Source organism: Lepidochelys kempii, chromosome 5, assembly GCF_965140265.1.
Source record: "Lepidochelys kempii isolate rLepKem1 chromosome 5, rLepKem1.hap2, whole genome shotgun sequence".
In the NCBI taxonomy this organism is placed as follows: Eukaryota; Metazoa; Chordata; order Testudines; family Cheloniidae; genus Lepidochelys; species Lepidochelys kempii.
Window position 1 is genome coordinate 126667780 of NC_133260.1, and position 22423 is coordinate 126690202.

At 43.6% G+C, this 22423-nt stretch overlaps 1 protein-coding gene across 1 annotated transcript in view; it reads right to left on the bottom strand.

Moving 5' to 3' along the window:
* Positions 1-22423, bottom strand: part of LOC140912147 (cysteine-rich protein 1-like) — a 54269-nt gene that overhangs the window by 19873 nt on the left and 11973 nt on the right. Inside the window, exon 2 of the mRNA XM_073346315.1 lies at positions 4512-4606. Coding sequence (XP_073202416.1) covers positions 4512-4606 — 95 coding nt within the window. The remainder of the gene's footprint in view (positions 1-4511; positions 4607-22423) is intronic.

Sequence of the window (22423 nt, forward strand, 5' to 3'; positions counted from 1 at the left end):
CTTGGTGAATCCATGCTGATTGTTCCTGATCACTTTCCTCTCCTCTAAGTGCTTCAGAATTGATTCCTTGAGGACCTGCTGCATGATTTTTCCAGGGACTGAAGTGAGGCTGACTGGCATGTAGTTCCCAGGATCCTCCTTCTTCCCTTTTTTAAAGATGGGCACTACATTAGCCTTTTTCCAGTCGTCCGGGACTTCCCCCAATCGCCATGAGTTTTCAAAGATAATGGCCAATGGCTCTGCAATCACATCCGCCAACTCCTTTAGCACTCTCGGATGCAGCGCGTCCAGCCCCATGTACTTGTGCTCGTCCAGCTTTTCTAAATAGTCCCGAACCACTTCTTCCTCCACAGAGGGGTGGTCACCGCCTCCCCATGCTATGCTGCCCAGTGCAGTAGTCTGGGAGCTGACCTTGTTCGTGAAGACAGAGGCAAAAAAAGTATTGAGTACATTAGCTTTTTCCACATCCTCTGTCACTAGGTTGCCTCCCTCATTCGTTAAGGGGCACACACTTTCCTTGACTTTCTTCTTGTTGCTAACATACCTGAAGAAACCCTTCTTGTTACTCTTAACATCTCTTGCTAGCTGCAACTCCAGGTGTGATTTGGCCTTCCTGATTTCACTCCTGCATGCCCAAGCAATATTTTTATACTCTTCCCTAGTCATTTGTCCAATCTTCCACTTCTTGTAAGCTTCTTTTTTGTGTTTAAGATCAGCAAGTATTTCACTGTGAAGCCAAGCTGGTCACCTGCCATATTTACTATTTTTTCTGCACATTGGGATGGTTTGTCCCTGTAACCTCAATAAGGATTCTTTAAAATACAGCCAGTTCTCCTGGATTCCTTTCCCCCTCATGTTATTCGCCCAGGGGATCCTGCCCCTCAGTTCCCTGAGGGAGTCAAAGTCTGCTTTTCTGAAGTCCAGGGTCCATATTCTGCTGCTCTCCTTTCTTTCCTGTGTCAGAATCCTGAACTCGACCATCTTATGGTCACTGCCTCCCAGGTTCCCATCCACTTTTGCTTCCCCTACTAATTCTTCCTGGTTTGTGAGCAGCAGGTCAAGAAGAGCTCTGCCCCTAGTTGGTTCCTCCAGCACTTGCACCAGGAAATTGTCCCCTACACTTTCCAAAAACTTCCTGGATTGTCTGTGCACTGCTGTATTGCTCTTTCAGCAGATATCAGGGTGATTGAAATCTCCCATGAGAACCAGGGCCTGCGATCTAGTAACTTCCGTGAGTTGCCGGAAGAAAGCCTCATCCACCTCATCCCTCTGGTCCGGTGGTCTGTAGCAGACTCCCACCACGACATCACCCTTGTTGCTCACACTTCTAAACTTAATCCAGAGACACTCAGCTTTTTCTGCAGTTTCATACTTGAGCTCTGAGCAGTCATACTGCTCCCTTACATACAGTGCAACTCCCCCACCTTTTCTGCCCTGCCTGTCCTTCCTGAACAGTTTATATCCATCCATGACAGTACTCCAGTCATGTGAGTTATCCCACCAAGTCTCTGTTATTCCAATCACATCATAATTCCTTGACTGTGCCAGGACTTCCAGTTCTCCCTGCTTGTTTCCCAGGCTTCTTGCATTTGTGTATAGGCACTTGAGATAACTTGCTGATCGTCCCTCTTTCTCAGTATCAGACAGGAGCCCTGCTCTCTTGCACGCTCCTGCTCGTGCTTCCTCCCAGTATCCCACTTCCCCACTTACTTCAGGGCTTTGGTCTCTTTCCCCCGGTGAACCTAGTTTAAAGCCCTCCTCACTAAGTTAGCCAGCCTGCTTGCGAAGATGCTCTTCCCTCTCTTCGTTAGGTGGAGCCCGTCTCTGCCTAGCACTCCTCCTTCTTGGAACACCATCCCACGGTCAAAGAATCGAAAGCCTTCTCTCTGACACCACCTGCGTAGCCATTCGTTGACTTCCATGATTCCACATGTAGTTTTTAGGTTAAACAAACCAGTTCCTTCCATCTCTCCTAGTAGAAACTCAAGACTCATTTTCGTTGCTCTTCTTTGAATCCTCTCTTTTTTGGTATCTTTTTTGAAACTCGGACAGAACTACACAGAGAGAATTCCAGATGAAAAGAAGATAGGTAACTTATCCTTAGAGCTGGTCAAAAGTCAGAATTTCCCTCCATGGCAAATTCCAACATTTTGACATTTCCGTTCATTGAAAAATGTTCACATTTCCCGTGAAACAATTTTTTTTGGGGGGGGGGGCTTGTTTGGGGCCAATCAAAACATTTTGTTTCAATAAAATCTAATCCACAAGGGGTCCAGGACCATGGCCCGAGGCTCTTAGGCTGATTTTGGCATTTTAAAAAGTGCATAATATACAGGTTCCAGAACAGCTAAGTGAGGAGTAGGTCTGGGCTCAGCCAATTGTTACTGTCCTCGAGAAGGGGGAAAGCAGGCTGGGGATTGTTCTTCATTAGGCTGTTTTAGGGGAGGAGTGATGTACATATCACCTTAGACACAAGAAGTTCACATGAGACAGACACAGAACAGGCTCCCACCAGCTTCCCACTTCTGCCTAGTCAGCAAGCAGAATTTGGCTCTGATCACGTGTTAAGGGGAATGCACTGGCTGAGCTGCCCAGGTTACTGTGTGTTAGCGACAACATCGTCCCAATGCCTTCCCCTTACCCAGACCATCACCACAGCCCTTTGGGTAAGAACCTGAAAGATCTCATGGCCTTTCTGATTCATGAACTTGCAGAAAGCGAGGAAGGGCTGTGCCAAGCCAGGCAGGTCTGTGGCAGCATGCACCACCATCTTTGTTTGTCTCAGTGATTGGCGATTTAAAGAGTGTGGCAGTAGGGCTGATTCTGATTTTAGAGAAGAGGAGCCTATGGTTGGGCATGTTGCAGAATCAGAAACTGCATGCAGATTCATGACAGCTCTTGGGTGTCTTGTATAAATCAGATCCTGTATGCAGAATCTGTCACGGGGCAGTACTGCATGCAAAGAAAGAGCAGCTCTCTCTGGCTACCCTGAGATATCATCCACCGCGGATGTGGGCAGGTGCATGCAGGCATGGGCAGGCTGTGCTGCATGCCCACAGAGACTCACTCCTGCACACCCCTGCCTGAACTGGGTCTTGGAAGCAGGGACACATTAAGGCACAGGCAGCCTGGGGCTCCAGCTCCTGGAATCATGTGATGACATCTGAATCCTAGTATTAATTTAAAAATTGTTTCTAGCCCTGATGGATAGTAAGAAGAGCTTGAAACTGTGGCCTGAGACTGCAGAGAGCCTGAGACAATTGCTCTGAAAGAGGAAACTGCCCCGGTAATCTCAAAGGATTATTTATTTTGAAATCCACTGCTCTTGGGACCCCTGCTGATCCCCCTCTACTCGAGAAGTGGCGGTATCTTTGAAAATACGGCCCCTGCTGTCTAAATCCCTTTTGAAAGAGGGACTTAGGCTCTGAAATCATTTAGTGGCTAGCTCCACTTGGCCAGCCAACCAGTTACACAAAGCTCCTTTCCATTTCTCCCCACCTCCCGCATTTGAGGAACACCTCAACCCTCTCCAAAAACCCATCCCATCGATTTTGCAGCATCCCTAAAGTGTCATTGACTTTGGGTTAGACTAGGAAAATCTTCCCAAGAGTTCACTCCCTGATGCTCAGGGGCAGTCTTCAAAAGCAGGGCTCTCAGCTCTATTGCTTGAGGTACGTCAAACCACAGCTGTGCCGCGCTCCCCTCCCCTGGTGGTACTCACAGGCTGCCCCTTCAGATCCGAGTCTGTGTAGACCTGGGCAGGAAATGGTTTTCCCATCCCAGGAAAATTTTCACCTCCTGAATTGTGATGAAAATCGTGATCTCAAATTTTCCCACCTGTCAAGCCCCCAATTTTTTTTTTATAATTCATCTCATTCAAAACATTTAATTTAAAGTTTGATTTTTTAAAATTGTTGTTAGCATAAATTTCTAACCAAAAAGTGTTTCTGAACTGGAATTTTTCATTCTGAAAATGTCGACACGAGTCGTGTGGACAATTTCAAAATTTCTTTTCTCCAACCAATTTTTCAAGATGAGCAAGTCATCGAAACTGGCCCTTGCCTGTGAACAGTTTTGGGTTGGACAAATTGATATTTTCTGATGAAAAAACATTTCGCTGAAAAATTCCTGCCAGGCTCTACTAGTGTGTATGGTACCATGTGCAACCTGTCTCAACACACTCACCCCCGTCCACCTCCCCACACCGGCGTGTGACAGACACACGATAGTTTGTCTTTATCGCTGTGGCAAGCTGGATATTTTTAGTAAATGGTGGTGCTACCCTGGTGCTGTAATAGTTCTAATCTGTCTGCTGTTCTCAGTGCATGTCCACTTTCTACCAGCCTTTATCTCCCCAGCTATCACACTGAAAAAACTTCTAAGCAGATTGCATGCAGCCTTCATTGCATCCCAGTGCGAACCAGCCCTTTGAAATGGGATCAGGAGACGGATTATTGTGGTCATGCAGTAACTCATTGAGGCAGGCAGATAAGAGACAGTTCGTTTCCTACCTCTGCGTGCTGGCCGGGGCTGAGCTGCCGTTTGCACTGGTAACACTTCAGACAAAGGGGATGATAGTCTTTGCCTAGAGAACGCTTCCTCTCAGCTGTTAAGAGAAGAAAAAGGTATGAGTAATTATACTCCAAGCACCTCATTAATAGTGGAACATATGTGAAATGGGTCTTTGATCCGTGGAATTACTTGCCAAGGAAGAGGGAAGAGTGAGACTCTTTTTCTCAAATCAAAGCCATGGTAGAATCTTTAATACAGGGACAATTTGGCTTTTTCCTGTGAGTTGGTTTCAACAGCACGGCTGTGGCTCTGTCTTTTTGAAGTTTACTCTTTCTAAACTTTACACATTGGAAATTTCACACCTAACCAGGACGAAAATTGCCTTTCTTCTTCACTTCAATCAAATGTAGGGTTTGGGAGGGTTTTTTTTTTTTTTCATCTTTGGCAGGATTTCTGTCCCAGGTCACACATTGTTTAGTGTAGATGCTTTCTTGGTTTGTGTTTGAGCTGAGAATAAAAAGGCATGCAGGGAGACACATTATGCAGTCAGCTTGGGTACCTAGTTGTCTTATTATTATTTAGAATTTTACTCTGAGGCAATTATGTATTTCAATCTTGTGTCATAAAATTGCTAAAGGGAGAGAGCAGTGCTTATTAAGTCCCCATGCAGAATATGATCAAACACAGAGATAACACCTGACAGCTCAGGATCAGGCTGAATGCATGGCTTGATGCAAACATTCTTGTGGGAGTGGATCAAGAAAATCAGGACAACCCTATAGCCACATATTGCATTTCAGGAAACATACAAACGTGTTTTATTTATCTTCCCTGTGGAGCTGTCAGACAATTATTGGGCATTTATTTCCCTGGTATATTTTCCCTGTAGAGGGGCTTTGATCCTGGTACATTATAGTCATCTGTATAAGGCCACAAGGAACGCCAGCCAATAGTAATAATAAATATCTCACATTTGGAAGGCACCTTTTTATCCCTACAGATCTCACTGGGCTACGTAAACTGTGTTTCTCCCCATTTCTGAAATTCTCCCCACTCCATTAATTTAGCCAGCTCTGGGGAGGAATATAGTGTCTGTTTAACAGCACACAGCAACCTTACACAATGGTTACAGGAAGAAGACTGAAACGGCAGTGGGAAGTTAGATGGGCAGAATATTTGAGTTGGATTTAAATCGGGACACCAGGGTTAACATCTCTACCCCTGTGAAAAGGGCAATAGGAGCTTTACTCATCACAAGCACTGAGGGTTTCCATTTAAGAGATCGCTCAGTGAGTGGTTTCTCTAGCAACACAGTGGGGAGCTAGTTCAGTACTGATCCAGTGCCCGATTTTCAACTTGACAGCACTTTCTGCATAGTCAGTTTCCCCTGGTGTGTACTGTATGTGTGTGTTTCGCACCCCAAGAGGGGGAATGTGATTCTAAACCCACAAACGTTAGCAGGGAATTTGGGGGCAAGACCTAGAACAACTTGTACATCTTTTTTTTAAAAATGGCTGGATTTCAAGTTACTGGTGTCCCTTTAATGTCACAGGATAGATTTTGTCCTCTCTTACAGAGTGATACTAGTGACTCCTGTGAAGTCCAGGAGGAAAATTGCAGCTTTGGATCCAAATTCCCTTTAACTCTGGAAAAGGTTGGACTCTGATCCAAACCCCATGGCTCAGGCATGTTGGGCCGAAGCTGGAATCTGGATGGGACCAGAGTGGTAGCTTGAATTTGGTGAAATGTGGGTTCTAGATAGGAACCTGGCGACATGGGCCCATATCCAGCCAAAACCTGGAATAACTATTCCAGGGCCGCTGAATGCTGGCTAGGGAGCTTTATGGACCAACACAGAGGGGCAGAATTTCTGCGGAGCAGTAAGAATGCCCCAGCACATCCCCATTCCTCTGACATGTCCCCACCGCTTTCCTCGGGCATGCCCCTGCTCAACCCTGGATCACCCCATGCAGCAGGGCTCCTGCAGAGGCCACACAGTGCTGGTAATGATGAACTGGGCCCCTAGAGTTTAACTGATCCAAGTAGGGCTTGGAATTATTCAAACTCTCACAAGTGCAGGTGCTAACCTGGAGTCCTGACTAAGGCCAGGATGAAGTTTGGCACCAGTCATTTAAGAATGTAACCTGAAACAGGGCTGCAGCCAGATGACAACAGAGGCCATGAGTGGTGCCCAGTCATTACATTGATCCCATTGGCAGCCCCTTAAAGCTCCTTCCTGGATGGTGCTAAATTAAGCCTGGGATGGGTTACATGTAATCCCTGCATTTTCTAGCCTGACCAGTTTTTATTTCTGATTCCCATTGGGTTGGTGCACTGAGAGGGGAGAAGGAACAATCTTCACGCAAACAATCTCCTCGCACGTTGCTCTTCTCCACTGGTCACATGTCAAATTGGTCACATTGGTGATGTGTCCACGCAAGAGGATTAGTGCAGATCAGGGCTTAGCAAGAGGGCCCCCGCCTGTCTCTCTCTCACTTCAATCCCTGGGCAAGCCCCAGGTGAGTTCCACCAGCACAGTTTATTTCAGTCATTCTGGCTCTTGCGTCTCCTGAGCACTGGCATTGGAGGTGGCTGTGACGGGCGCAGAAACCCGCCCGTTCCAATATGGGAAGGGCGGATTCCTAACCCTGCAGATTTGCCCATGACAACCACATGGGCAGTAGCAGGTATATCAGTTCTGAAGCACTTCTGATTTCCCTTGTAGTAATATCCCACGGACACCTTCGTAATACCCTGCAGTTACCGTACCTCTAGTACCGTAATTAATAAAGTATCATGGGTCCCAATCCCCACTTTAACTACTTCCCATTAAAGCAGAAGCTACAGGATTCATCAGGCTCAAATTGCGTGGTGCCTAAATTAAGAGCCACTGTTAAGAAAGTGCATTGTAAGTCATTGCAAGCCAACAAACGCGCTCCGCCAGCAGTGGCTATCTTTGGAGAGGGATTCATAGATAGATTCATAGATTCATAGATATTTAGGTCAGAAGGGACCATCATGATCATCTAGTCTGACCTCCTGCATAATGCAGGCCACAGAATTTCACCCACCACTCCTAAAAAAGACCTCACACCTATATCTGTGCTATTGAAGTCCTCAAATTGTAGTTTGAAGACCTCAAGGAGCAGAGAATCCTCCAGCAAGTGACCCGTGCCCCATGCTACAGAGGAAGGCGAAAAACCTCCAGGGCCTTTCAATCTGCCCTGGAGGAAAATTCCTTCCCGACCCCAAATATGGCGATCAGCTAAACCCTGAGCATATGGGCAAGATTCATCAGCCAGATACTACAGAAAATTCTTTCCCGGGTAACTTGGATCTTACCCCATCTAAAAACCCATCACAGGCCATTGGGCCTATTTACCATGAATATTTAATTACCAAAACCATGTTATCCCATCATACCATCTCCTCCATAAACTTATCAAGTTTAATCTTAAAGCAAGATAGATCTTTTGCCCCCACTACTTCCCTCGGAAGGCTATTCCAAAACTTCACTCCTCTGATGGTTAGAAACCTTCGTCTAATTTCTAATCTAAATTTCCTAGTGGCCAGTTTATATCCATTTGTTCTTGTGTCCACATTGGTATTGAGTTTAAATAATTCCTCTCCCTCTCTGGTATTTATCCCTCTTGGGATGGGATGGACAGGGGCATACGTGTTTGAACTAGTGTACTACCAACAAAGGGAGGTGGTGTTGGCTAATGGATAGCATGCCGGACTGGGACTCGGCAGACCAGGCTTCTATTCCCGGTAACTTTTGACAAGTTGCATCATTCCTCTGTGCCTCAGTTTCCTCATCTGTATAATGGGGACAATGATACTGACCTCTTTTGTAAAGCGTTTTGAGATCTCCTGATGAAAAATGTTATAAAGACCTCAGTAGTAATAGTATTAATTAGCACAGACCTCTCTGCAAACAGGCAGATTCTGAGCAACCACTTCTAGCGAAGTACAAATGCACACATGACCTAGGGGGAATGGAAAGGATCCCCCTCCCCACTTCGTGTTGTGCTGGTTGAAGCAGCTTTCATAAATCAGATCGTACATCTCGGGTTGGTTGGTAGAAGAGATCCTAAAGTAGGATTTTTAGACGTATCCCAGAAGGGACGAGCAAGATGAGATGACCCTTCAGACTCCTCTTTATTTTAAACATTCATATTGTGGCTAACGCATGTCATCCCTTCAGCCGCTGAATCCCATTTACTGGCCTGAATGCTCCATTTGCTGACTTTGCTGTCACATCTGACTTTTTCAGAACAGTGGAACAGAATCCTGTCACTTTGCAGCACAAGGACACGCTGCTGGAAGGCAAAGCCTTACCTGACACAAACCCCAGGAGAAAAGAGGTGCATGCATTATGCCATAATAATATGCTCGACAAACCTCCACTGAGTCAAATGCCCTCAATTGTTATCTTGCCAGCTATTGCCGGCCAAAGAAGTGGAAGAGTATTTGGCCAAATGTGAAATAAACAGATGTTTCTTGACAAAATATTTAAAAATTAATCAGTATTTCAGTGGGATGGCCATTAAAGCCAAGCTGTCATGGAAGTTAAGGGCTTCAAGAGTACAGACAAAACCTCCCCTGCACCTTTCTTTGGACTATGCAGTGGAATTTGAGCAGGTCTTTTCATGCCACGTTCCCGCACTTCCCCCACATAAAATGCATACGTTTTTGCCCCAAAGCAGCAGGAAAAATTCAAGCCTGCCTACCAACATCCAATTAACTTCACAAGGGTGTCTCCTCCAGGGCAACCACTGAGATCTTCTGTGATGACACCAGGCAAAAGTGGTAAACCGCACCACGGCATTTTTTTAGGTTCCATTGTGCACAGCTATAATTATGCAATTGTCTGTGAGTGCTTACAGTGAAACTACGGATGCGAACTACAGAAGCGTAAGTTTTTACTACAGTGGATCAGGTCCAGGGTGGATAAAAATGTATTATTTTTTTAACAAATCAAAAAAATCCTATTTTTTTATTTAAATTGGATTTTTGAGGAAAAAAACTATCTAAAGATAGTTTTAATTAAGATGCATTATAGCTCAAAGATATCGCATCATGGAATAGGGATTATAAATTCTAATTCTATAGTATAAGACAGTATATTCATGTAATGGTTAAGAAAAGTTTTGTAAATGAGTTCCAATAGTTCATGGATTAGGGCCCCAAATTTATGGGGTTCCAGGGGCTACTGTATAGATTGTTTAGGTTAATCTTTCTATCTACCAAATGAGATTCAGTGCTCAATCTAGAAGATACCATCAGAGATGCTTAGTTTTGCAGTTCTCAAACTGGATTTGTGTCTCCGGAGATAACATGCTTGTTAACAGCAAAAATGGTTTAAAATAAATAAATAATATATAGAGATGAGAAATAACAGACCTCAACTCTATTGTCCCTCTGCAAATGTGTGTACACAGAGTCAATCCCTTATCTCTCTCTAAAAGTGCAGAGTTTCAAAAAGTTCAATGGATAGAAGATTGTTGGAGGCAGAATAGATCTGGACAAGGAGAAGAAGTTTGAAGATAAATTTGAGAAGGGAGGGACAGGCAGTAGAAACAAAAATGAAACTGTTTGAGCAGCATATTCCAGAAGTCTTGAGGTCTTTCTGAGTGTAGCCTTCATTGATTTGAGTTCTACCATACCATTCTCTCACTAGAAGGAAAAACCTATAATGGCAGCAGGCCAAAAAAGAGACCCAGTTTGGGAATATTTTAATGAAGTTCCTCTACCTGTGGGTAAGACAGGCACGGCTGCAAAATGCAAACAGTGCAACAAAGAAATGCGAGGCCTGGTTGCCCGAATGAAACAACATCTTGAGACGTGTTTCTTCTCAAGAGGAAGCTGCGTTGAAGATGGTGAAAGGAACAGGTCTGAACATGCAGGCTCTTCAGGTTGGTAAACTTTTTTATTTCATACTTCTTTCTTAAGGACTGCCTGTCCTCCTTCTGGACTATTCTTGAATTCTCATGTTTGAGCAAAAAATATAGTTGTTGCTCTATGGTACTATCAATTTTAGATGCAGTCGTGAAAAAAAATAAATCGCGGAAATAGGCAGATCTTCCTTGTACAATTTCACCTTTAAAGTAGTACTGAGTGTCAGTGAATGCAGTGAGTAATACTAAATGAGCAGTATGGTAATATAATTAAATAACTGCATTGACATATTTTGTTTTACAATTTCACCTTTAAAGTAGTACTGAGTGTCAGTGAATGCAGTGAGTAATACTAAATGAGCAGTATGGTAATATAATTAAATAACTGCATTGACATATTTTGTTTAGGGGAATCCATACTCAACATACAGGATTCTGAAGACTATCCAGCTTCAAGATCACCATCATTTTCTATAGTTTCAGAGTTTTCTGCCAATGATAGTGTTTCAGTCACATCATCTATGTCACATAGCCACAGTATATCACCTGTAGCAAAAAGAAAAAAAAAATCTCCATCATCCAGAAACAACCATAGATAAGTTTGTGATAAGAACCAGCAGATTACAAAAAGAGGTAATTGATGAAAAAATTGCCCGGTTGGTTTATGCAACAAACTCTCCTTTCTGTATGATTGAGAACCCATATTAAATTAACATGGTTCAGTCATTAAGACCAGGATACAGTCCACCCAACAGAGCAGATGTCACAGGCAAATTTCTGGATAAAGTGTATGAAAGAGAAATTGAACAGTGTGCAAAAGGTCTACAGGGTGAAATTGTTAACCTGAGTCTTGATGGGTGGAGCAATGTTCACAATGATCCTGTTGTATGTGCTTGTGTGACAAGAGAAGAAGGGAATGTCTTCCTTACAGAAACAATTGATACACCAGGAAATGCACACACAGCAGAATACTTACAAGAAGTAGCAGTAAAAGCTATAATCAACTGAAAAAGATTTCAAATGTCTAGTATGCAGCTTGGTCACAGACAATGCTGCAAATATATCCAAGATGAGAAGAAATTATTTAGAAAGAAAGTGACAAGAGTCCCAAGCTAATAACATACGGTTGCAGTGCTCATTTGATGCACCTCCTAGCCAAAGACTTCAGTGTTCCATAAATAAAGGCTAATGTTGTTGAAATTGCAAAATACTTCCATAACAACCACTTTGCAGCAGCTGCTCTGAAAAAAGTGGGAGGAACCAAGCTAACTCTCCCACAAGACGTGCGATGGAACTCAGTAGTGGACTGTTTGAGCTCTATATCAAGAACTCGCCTAATCTGATGACAGTTTGTGAACAAAATCCTGAACAAATAGATGGCCCTGTCACAGCCAAAGTTCTCAACATTGGACTTAAGAGAAATGTTGAACACATACTGAGTACCCTGAAGCCTATTTCTGTAGCCTTGAACAAAATGCAGGGAAATAGCTGTTTTATTGCTGACGCTGCTGAAATATAGAAGGGACTGAGTGAGATCGTAAAAAGAGGAATATGCAATGACAGAGTTAAACTACAAGCACCATCTCCAGCTCATTTTCTTGCAAATATTCTCAGTACTTGGTACCAGGGTCAAACCTTAACTGTTGAAGAAGAGGAGTTGGCTATGACATGGACATCCAGCAATCATCCCTTCATAATGCCAACTATAATAAACTTTAGAGCTAAGGGTAAACTGTTCAAGAAATATATGTTTGCTGATGATGTTTTAAAGAAAGTCACACCAGTGAACTGGTGGAAGTTACTTAAGCACTTGGATTCAAAGACTATTGAAGTGATAAACTCACTTTTAACAACAGTAGCTTCTTCCGCCGTGTAGAAAGAACATTTTCTTCCTTTAGACTAATTCATTCCAAATTGAGAAATTGTTTGGGACCTGAAAAAGCAGGAAAGCTTGTTTTCCTTTTCCAGATTATGAACAAACAGGAAAATGAAGGTGAAGATGACTGAGTTAGTTGCAGAAGCCAATAGTTTAAGTTTCTCATGTTGACTTGGCTGACGTCGTCAATTTAATTTTTGTTTTTAAAAAATATATATTTCATTTGACTATTTTAGTTAAAAACAATTTTAACAAAAACAAACTTGAATGTTTAACTAAATTCAAAAATTCATATGCTAGTTTTGTTAAAATATTATATGTTTGCTGCTGAAGAAAAAAATCCAGAATACGTAATGTTGTTGTTGTTTTAGTTAAATAAAACAATTTAAATGTCTGTCTGGTGATGTTCTCCTCCTAATACAGCATGGCAAGAAAATCCTCCAAATATTAATGATTAGCCTGTTGAATTGGAGATAGTTCACCTCCCAATGACTTCATAAATATCTGCTTCAATTACCTTTGGTAAATAAAATAACCAAACAATCCTTCATTTTCTGATATAGCTGTAAAACTAATCTGAAAAGTTTTCAAAATAAATCACTTTAAAAATGGATAGTGTGTACCTTCTAAAAATGAAACCTACATCTATCTCTGAGTTGTGAAGAATATGTATTAAGGTTATAACAACCAACAATAATGCACTTTTATGTAGAAAACCATGATTAAATTGAGTCTTCCTGACTAGTGATTTAAATCATGATTTAAATCAATTTGATTTAAATCAAATCCATCCTGATCAGGTCATTGGTGGAATGGTGCACTGAGAGGAGGAATGGTCCTCTGGTTAACACACTAGCCGAGGAGTTGGTAGTCCTGTGTTCACTGCTCTGGCACAGACTTCCTGGGTAACCTTAGGCAAGTCACTTAGCCTCTGTGTGTTTTGTTTCCCCATGTGTAAAACTGGGATAATAACATTTCTTGCCCTTCCTGGGGTGTTGGGAAGATAACTACATTAAAGATTATGAAGCGCTTTGAGATCCACTGATGAAAAGCACCATATAAGAGCTAGGTGTTATTACTGAGTCTAATAGAATGAGTGGGCAATATGTTATGCTTTGGAGAAAGGTGGAAAAAACCCCAATTCAAGTGCATCTAGTCACTGGTGCAATTGTATAGGGGAATGTGGGGAAATTCCTTCCTTGGGGCCCCAATTCAGCCAGGTGCTTAAGTGCATCCCCAGCTTCAATTGCATGACTTCAGTGGGCTTGCTCACATGCTTAAATACCTGTTTGAATTGGAGCCTGACAGCTGCCTGTAGCAAACACATTAAGCATACGATTCGATTAGCCAGATCATAACACAGCAAGCTATTAGACCAGGCTGAACAATGTTGAAATTTCAATTAAATATTTCACTGAAATTTTGATGAGGAAATAGGAAAAAATTCTCACTATATTTCCAGCCTATTTTTCAACTGTCTCTATTTACTATAAATATTGCTGACCCTGAAATTATCCATCCCTTTTAAAAGGCCACGACTTATTTGACAGAGCTGTGTGACTGACACTAAATAATTTTGTCGCCTTTATTTCTGTGTACATATTTTCTGCGAACGGATCATGAAATGCTCCCAAATTTCTTCAGTAAATAATTCTCAGTCTGCAGATGGTTCTCAATAAACTATTCACCAGTGTTTTGGTTAGTTATGTAAGCGATGTAACATTGTTTCCAGCCCCTGATTTGACAGCGCATTTAGCGAATAATACTATGTGAATGGGGAATTTTCATTGAATTCACTCTCTCAGTTTTGCTCTCAATGAGTGTTTGAGCAGCCACGCTTCACATTCGATGTTCACAAGCATTCTCACTGGCTGAGCTCAAATGCACACATGTTAATGGAAAGGGAACATAAAAAGGTCATGAATACATGAAAGCCACATGTAATTTGGAATTCAAATAAGGATGCATTGCATCTTCCCCATCTGCCCTCCTCCCAATATTTGCTTAGCTCTAGTGTTTGACTCCGTTATCCATTGCACTGTATAGTATTTGAGAGGAACAGTATCAGAATTTTACAGCTTAATGCACCTCCTGACAGCTGTGAAATGTACTGCTTTGAGCTCTTCATTCCTCTGCAGTTTGAGTCACTTGCCATCTCCTCTGCTTAGAGCAATTTATGGGAGAGCCTAAATGTGGAAAAGCCAGTCAAAGCACAGAGCATGGGAAAGACTGACTACATAAGGCATTCAGAATCTGGTAGTTTGCTCTGTAGATGAAAACGGCCCATGAATGTAATTGGATAGAGATGTGACTATAATAACTTTCTTGTTTCACACTCCTCTATTAGAACCTTCTGGTCTCCTTTGATGTGCATAAAAAAGGGGAGGCCAAGTCTAATATCAAGAAATGGGATCCTCATGGGACAATGGTAAAAATGCCAGAAAGAGGGATTCTAGAAATGAACAAGGATCTCTAGGAGAATAAGGAAACCAGTATTATCCATAAAGCTTCCATGTCTCTCTGCTGCACTATAGAAATTCTTCCCCATGCCTGCAATAGCTTCCTGCAATAGACTTAAAGAAACAGTACCTGTATCCTCACAGGAACCAAAATAATTAACAGGAAAATAGATTTCTCATAGAGTTACTACAGTCCACACACACCGTGGCTCATAATTGTATCTTGCATACGGCTTCTGAAGCTTAGCAGGACACCATGAAAATTAGGTCATTTCTCAGCCCTTTAAGAAGACAGATTATTATTTGCTGCTAATTGAGGCACATAATAAAAACCATTTTGAGAATCTATATTTGCTTCCAGAGTTTTAAGTAGAGCTAGCTGGAAATGTTTTGTGGAACGATTTTTTTTTCTTTTTTTCTTTTTTTCTTTTTTTCTTTTTTTTTTTTTTTGCCAAAAATGGCTTTTTGACCACATTTATTTATTCATTCATTTATTGGTTTGGTGGAAATTTTTTATTTTGGTTAAACATTTCAGGTGTTTCGATGAAAAACGAATCCAAAACCTGAACGTTTTTCAGCAAAATATTTCTGGTTTTGATTTGGATTTCAGTGAAGATTTTCCATTTTTGGGTTTGGAAAAATGGGTTTGACTGTTTGTTGCTTTTTGGTGTTGGTTTTTCATTAAAAACAATTGAAATGCTTTCATGGGAAATGGGTTGGGGGATGTGGGGGAGAATGGACATTTTCTCTACATTTTGTGCAAAAACTAAATGGCATTTTCCATCCAGGTCAAGTTGTAACATTCTTCGGTAAGATTTGTTAACAGCGTCAGCTTCATGTTCTTAAACAGCCTAGTTTAAATGAGCTGTCAATGAGTGCCCCTCACCCTCCATTTTCCAGAGACCAATCTCTTGCTAGGCAAGGCTGCTTTTTAACACTCGGCCTCCATGTTTCACCCCAACATGTATGTAACCATAGTCAAGACTGAGTCACTGCAACCTTTCTGCTTGCTGGCTGAAACGTTCACTTCAGGGTAGGATTAAAGCTTGGGGCTGTTAACTTCAGTGAGGCTAGACTGTGGACTATCTGAGCTTCTCTACACAGGAGAAAGTGACTGGAAGGGCTATTCTACAATAACTATTCCGCTCTAGTTAGTCCAGAATAAGTCCCCATGTGGACTCTTTATCCCAGAATAAAAGTGACCATGGAGGCAAAGTAATTATTCTGGAATAGCATCACTTTGATTCTGGAACAGAGTGCCACACAGACTTAAAAAGACCAGGCCATGTGCAGAGGTCAAGAATTGTTTCAAAAATGCTCAGTGTTGTAGGGGTGGGGTTTTTTTGCATATTATTGGACATAATTCATTACAAAGAAACGACGGTTTAGAAAAAATGACGAACTTGCTATAGCAAGGTATCTGCATTGCCCGGTAAATACACGGCACTGCTATAGTGTAGTATGTACTGTACAATACGCATACGTAATGCCCTGCCGTAGTACAGCATATGCCTTGCACTATAAATACGGGCCTACGTAGCATAGTACGTACATTGCTTCAGCGCAGTATATGCATGGTGCAGAATGGTACATTGCTTCAGCGCAATACCATGGCAATCGCGAAGCACTGCCCTGGAATGCGATCAAGTGACTTGCATTGATTTTAATGGGATCCATGTGGCTAAAATTCCACACAATGAATTGCAAATGTTTACCTCCATCTTTTTCTGGCACTTGTCAATATACAGCAGTTTACCCTGTAATCCATTAAATCTCAGTTTCTGTTTGACTCTTGATGGCTAAGGTCCCAATAATTAATGTTTGCAATGTGCAGAAAGCTATAATCATTTCAAGAACGACTGTGTTTATTCCATATTACTGCTAGCCGATAGTATACAAGCAGCCTGATTTCATTTTCACTTATGTAAATCAGGACTAACTCTACTGAAGGTGATAGGGTTACAGATCAGAACTGGCCTAGTGTATGTACACTGGTTTTGTTAATGGCTGATACTTTATTCTAATATACAGCCCACTTGGAGATATGCAGACCTCTTTTAGTGACCGAACTCTGCTGCCATCCTGACCCTTTGCCTTTGTCATCCTGACCCTTTGCCTGATGTTGTAACAGGACGTCCACTAAGACTGATGGACGGTTTAAGCACATGTCCATTCTTTTCTTAAATGGGTGCACTGTATGCGACATTTATTGTTATGATTTGTATTGCGGTAGTGCCTAGCAGCCCAGCCCTGGCCCCGCTGTGCTAGGTGCTGTGCAAACACGGAGCAAAAAGACAGTGCCTGCTCCAAGCAGTTTACCCCTCTGTTGTCTCATTCTCATATTGTACAGCCAGGCTGATGGGGGGGGGGGCACAAGGAAGCAATGAGACACCATTAGTCATGTACCAATCCTCTGCCATGGTAGGTTGTTGCACATTCTGGTAACCCGCTTGGAGAAGAAGCCTCTGTAATATCTGCTCTGCTGTGTTCATCCATCTCAGCAACCTCTCATTTCATCAGCCCTCTTGGTCCCTCGGACAGCCTGCTAGGCCAAGGCCGTGCTAGAGGAGAAATAGCATTGATGTGGGACTGGATTAGCCTTACAGTGGAAATGAGATACCTAGTTACAAAGAAAGAGACCTAGTGGCTAGAGCTTTACACTAGGACTGAGGAGACCTCGGTTCTGTTCCTGGCTCCGTCACTAGCCTGTTGTGTGACCATGGGCAAGTTGTGTCAGCTGACTGTGCCTCAGTATACGCATCTGTGAAACGGATATAACAACACTGACCTCCTTTGTAAAGCTCTCCCTAAGAGCTAGGTCTTATTTTTACCAGCTAACCTGCTAGGTGACCTTAGGCAAGTCACTTCTCTCTCTGTGCTTCTGTTTCCCGTTGTCTGTCTTTTCCATGTGGACCATAGGCTCTTCAAGGCAGAGACTGTCTCTTACTGTGTGTCTGTACAGCCCCTAGCACGTTCGGGCCCATAGCCACGACAGTACAAATAATAATCCCATTTGGTAAACAGGGGCATTGTTTTCCTGCTGTCATTTTTGAGATACTCTCTGCACTCCCAGGGGGCTTTGTATTTAGGGAAGATGATGGAAGACTCAGAGAACAGCAGGACAGAGCAGAATTCAACTTGGAGCTAGAGAATCTGGTTTCCTGGAGGGTGTCCTAGGTCATCAAGTGAAGGTACAGGGGTTTGCTAAGACGCAGATCAAGGAGTGGGCCTATGTGACTTATACAAATCAGAGTAATAAGGAAACCGGTTCCTTCAAGAGCTACATTGTGAAGAAGATGAACCTCAGTTATACAGCTAAAGTTGATAGTTATGTGCCAAACTGCAAATGCAGTTTGCTTCCCTACACAGCAACTTACAACATGGCAGGCTTGAGACGCCAAACTGTTGAGCCCCTATATTGTGAGGGGATATGGGACCTGTTTCTTTAAATCCATAGGCGGAAGCCAGTCAGGAGCAGGTTAAGGAAATTCTGCAATGAAATGCAGAATGACAGAGTGGCTTTAGCGATCACACTTATTCCTTAGTGCAAAAAGTTCCTTGTTCAGTGTTAGAAAAAAAGTGATTTTCTTTGAGTCTTTACTCCTGTCACATGACCATGCAAAGACTGAAAATTGCATTTTCAGCTAAACCCTGTTGTCCAATGAAAAATCTTTTCAACCAAAAATGTTCAACCAGCCCAATGGATGAGATTCTTTAACTGAGTCCCTGACCTTAGTCAATGCCTTTATATAGCTACGTCATTATGGAGCATGAAGCCATCTGCAATGGCCTCCTTGCTTTCCTGCAAACCAAGTTACTGAGGGATTTAGCTGATTTTGACAACATTTGGAACCAAAAGACACAGCAAGCGGGTGAGAAGGAATTTCGACCCTGCTAATGGGACATCTACCTTTAGAATCCACTGAAACTCTAAAGGATGAGTTTTTTTAACTCCTGTGGAGGAGCAAGGATTTCAACATCTACCTTTAGAATCCACTGAAAGCTGAGGAGTCTGCCAGGTGTATGACAGAGCAGCATTTGAAGCCGGAGGATGAGTGCTCACTGCAACACCCAAGAACTACACTCACCTCGCTACTCTGCTGCACACTCCCTTTTGTCAGGGACGCACAGCTGAGCCCAGCTGACTCAGCTAATGAACCTGGCCCCCCGATTGGCTGAAGATACCAGCAGGAACATTCTTAAACCCTGTAGCAGGGCTATCTACTTAATACTGTTCTGTGCTCCTAGCTATGTATCTGGTCTGCTTTCCTTCTGAAAGTCTGGCTCTGATTCTTAGCTTCTGGCTCTGCTATGCTCCCTAGACTTGGTAATTTGGCTCTTGATCTGGGCTCTGGCCACTAGGCCAACCTCCCACCCTGACCATTAGGTAGTACTGTCCCACATCCAGTCTCTTACAGCTTGGCCAAGTCACTTAGTCTCTCTGTGCCTTGATTTTACATTTGTAAAGTGGGCATAATAGCTCTGCCCTGCCTCACAGGGGTGTTGTAAAAATAAATGCACAAATATAGGCGATGTGTTCACGTTATATAGTGATGGAAGCCCTATAAGAACCTAGACCAATAGAGTGCCCCAAACCCTCCCCACTGAAATAAATGGTGTAATGTTGATTTACACCGGCTGAGGGTCTGGTGCTGTGAGGTTGGATTACTGCTGACTTGAGCATAATTAGAAGCATTGGTGGCCACACAGTGAAAAGCTCCATGTGCTATCACCAGGCATCGTGCTTCCCCATTTTTTTCCTTTTGCGGTTACTTGCTGATTGATAATGAAGCTGTTTAATGCTGATAGCAAAACTCCATCAGTGGCTCTGTCCCATCCCCTTGCTTCCAGTATGATGCAGTGGGACTTATTAAATGCATAATGCATCACACACTTAGGGGAAAAAAACCCTTCCCTTCATTTGCTAAATTGCAAGGCATGCTGCAGCCGTGCTCAGCAAGGAACATTCCCCTCGCCCTAGGGAAAAGGCTGCTCAGAACAACCTGCGTGTGCGGGTGCCCTTGGTGAGGTGAAGCATTAGTATGTCAGCGCAGCTCTCAGCAGGAGCTCATTTGCATGAGGAGTCTGTAGAGGGCTCCTCTCCCTATCGAATGAAATCCAGCAGCGAGGGTAACACAACGAAAATGAATAGACTCTGAACTTTAGAGCTTCCTGCTCTAACATTAGTGTTCTCCACAGAAAGGCCTAGCGGGTGGTGTGGGATCCCAAAGGTACTTGGTCACTCACGCTCTTTAGGGCACGTGTTTTCGCCCTCCTGTGTTTTTCTGCTCCACTTAGCAACTTCCGCCATCAGATCCCTGCTGTCTGAGGAAGCAGGGAAAGCTTCTTCATGCAAAGTCGAGAACGGGCCAGCAAACCGTGTCACTGAGCACACATAGGGTACGACGTAGCCAGGCGCAGGTCACTTAGGCGGTCAAAGGGCATTGTCTCTGCAAGAGCAAGGGGCTAGCCGCGGTGGGAATAGGTGCAAGGGCCGGCTCAGTACACAGATGCCTTGTGCTGAGTCTGTCAGGTGCTTTTTTGGTCTCGGCTTTAGCCCAGATGGGCCAGATTCTGGTCCCTGTACCTATGTTGAATAGCACTTGGTCCGTTCCTTTCAACAGCAGGGTACTGTACTTCTCATCTGGAGTAAAGGGAAGGGCGTCTGGCTTTCTGAATGTGATCCCCCAGCTAATGACTGCAATGTGGGGTGAGTTAGCCACAGTTCTCATTCCCAGCATAACTGGGGTGGTGTCTTAGCCAGTCTGTTAGCCAGGATGCATGAGAACAGGTGTTTAGAATGTGCTTCCAGTCATAAAGTGATCCCCAGCCACGGAGGAAAGCAATCCCCCCCATCTTCCTCATGTCCACTTCTATTGCTGTTCTCTCTCACCATGTAAATCAGCCTGGAGTCCGTTAAACAGCTTACCTGTCATGCCCCGACTGACCTACGGCAACTAGGAATGCCAGCAGCAAAGCCTGATTCCACATTGCTTTGCTATGCAAAGCAGTATCAAACTCTACCAGATCAGGATGGTGGTGTTTTCACACCTGCTTTGCACAGACCTAAATGACTGCCCAAGGCAGGGGGTGGGGCGGGAGGGGAGTAGGCGCGTATTTTACATCCCGTACTGGTAACCAGTGCATAAATGATCAAGAGTGACAGGAGAAGCTACACCAGAAAGCTCTCTGCTGCTCCAGAATAAATGTCCACTGTACCCAGCAATAGCCATCACTCTTCGTGAATGCAACAACCATGAGTTCTATGTGTGCGCATCAGAAAATGAATGGCCCTTCTCCATGAGAGAGAGCAATTCAGCATCTATGTCCACTCCACCCGCTGCTCTGCACTGGCCGCGGCCCCTTTACGCTGCGCGGCAGTTACCGGCGCACTCCGCTCCCTGCTCTGCACTGGCCGCAGCAGTGGGTGAGGGGGGGTTGCCAGTAGGAATGGCACTGGGAGCAGTGCAGAGATAGGGGGCCTCAGCCCAGACAGAGCAGGCTGCTGACTCATCCAGAGCTGGGCATTCCTTATTAGCCAGGAGACCAAGAGATGAGGACAGAGTTTCTTGCCAAAATCATTAACAGGCTTGGTCGCTGGCCCTGTCCGTTTAGTGCTGATCTGCCTCATCAGCCGATCAGGCTAAAGTATTGCAGAGCCTATTTTTTAAGGCTGTGCTGAGGTTTCTGCTTAAAGTTTTGTTTTGCCATTTCTATCTCAGGTACTTAGCAGAGCTCATCACCACCACAGTGAGCCCTTCCTCCAGCCTCCGGGGAGGCAGGGCAGTGCTGTGCTTGTTATTCCCAATGTACAGATGGGGAACTGAGGTACAGAGAGGTTAAGTAACTTACCCAAGGTCATCCAGAAAATCTGGAGCAGAGCAGAGAACTGAGTCCCAGCTAGCACCCTAACCACAGGGCCAGTCATCCTCCTCCTCTTCCTCATTTGCTCCCACTTTAACTTGTATTTCTCAGCCTGTGTTAATCAGTTTCTTCTTTGTGAATCAACTGCATGGGCCAGATCCCCAGCCTGTGAAAGTCACTGGCACCAGCTGAGAATTTGGCCCACAACTCCTATGTAGCTCTTCAGCATGTCTTTAGCTCTGCTGTTATTTTCTTTGCCTGTGCTTAGAGATGAAAGGCATCCTGGCATAAAGTTAATTCATAGTAAGTGGGCGGGGGTTGGACCACGTCCTTGAAATCTTTTAAGGAAACACTCCTCCAAGTGCTGAAGCCTTCTCAAGGACTTTGACAAACAATCAAGTACAAAATTGTATCCTACTTCTCTGTATTTCTTAACCACATTTATACTATTAGGAACATGTGTTGTTTGTTCCTTGAGAATTAATCACTCCTGTTGCTTATTCCTAAAGCTGCGAATCTTTCACAGAAGTCACGGATTCATGGAAGTCATGGACAGGTCACTGGCCGTGACTTTTTGGTTACTGCCTGTGACCTGTTCATGACTTTTACTAAAAATACCCGTGACTAAATCGTAGCCTTACTTATTCCCCACCGGAAGTCATAGCAATTCTTTGAGATAACATCACTGGCTGCTATGGAAATGGATGTGATGTCGCAAACAGAAGACTAGGATACCATGTAATAAATAAGAAAGAGCTGTTGACATCTGAAGGATCAAATCCTGGGCTAAGTTCAGCTCTGGCGTAAATGGG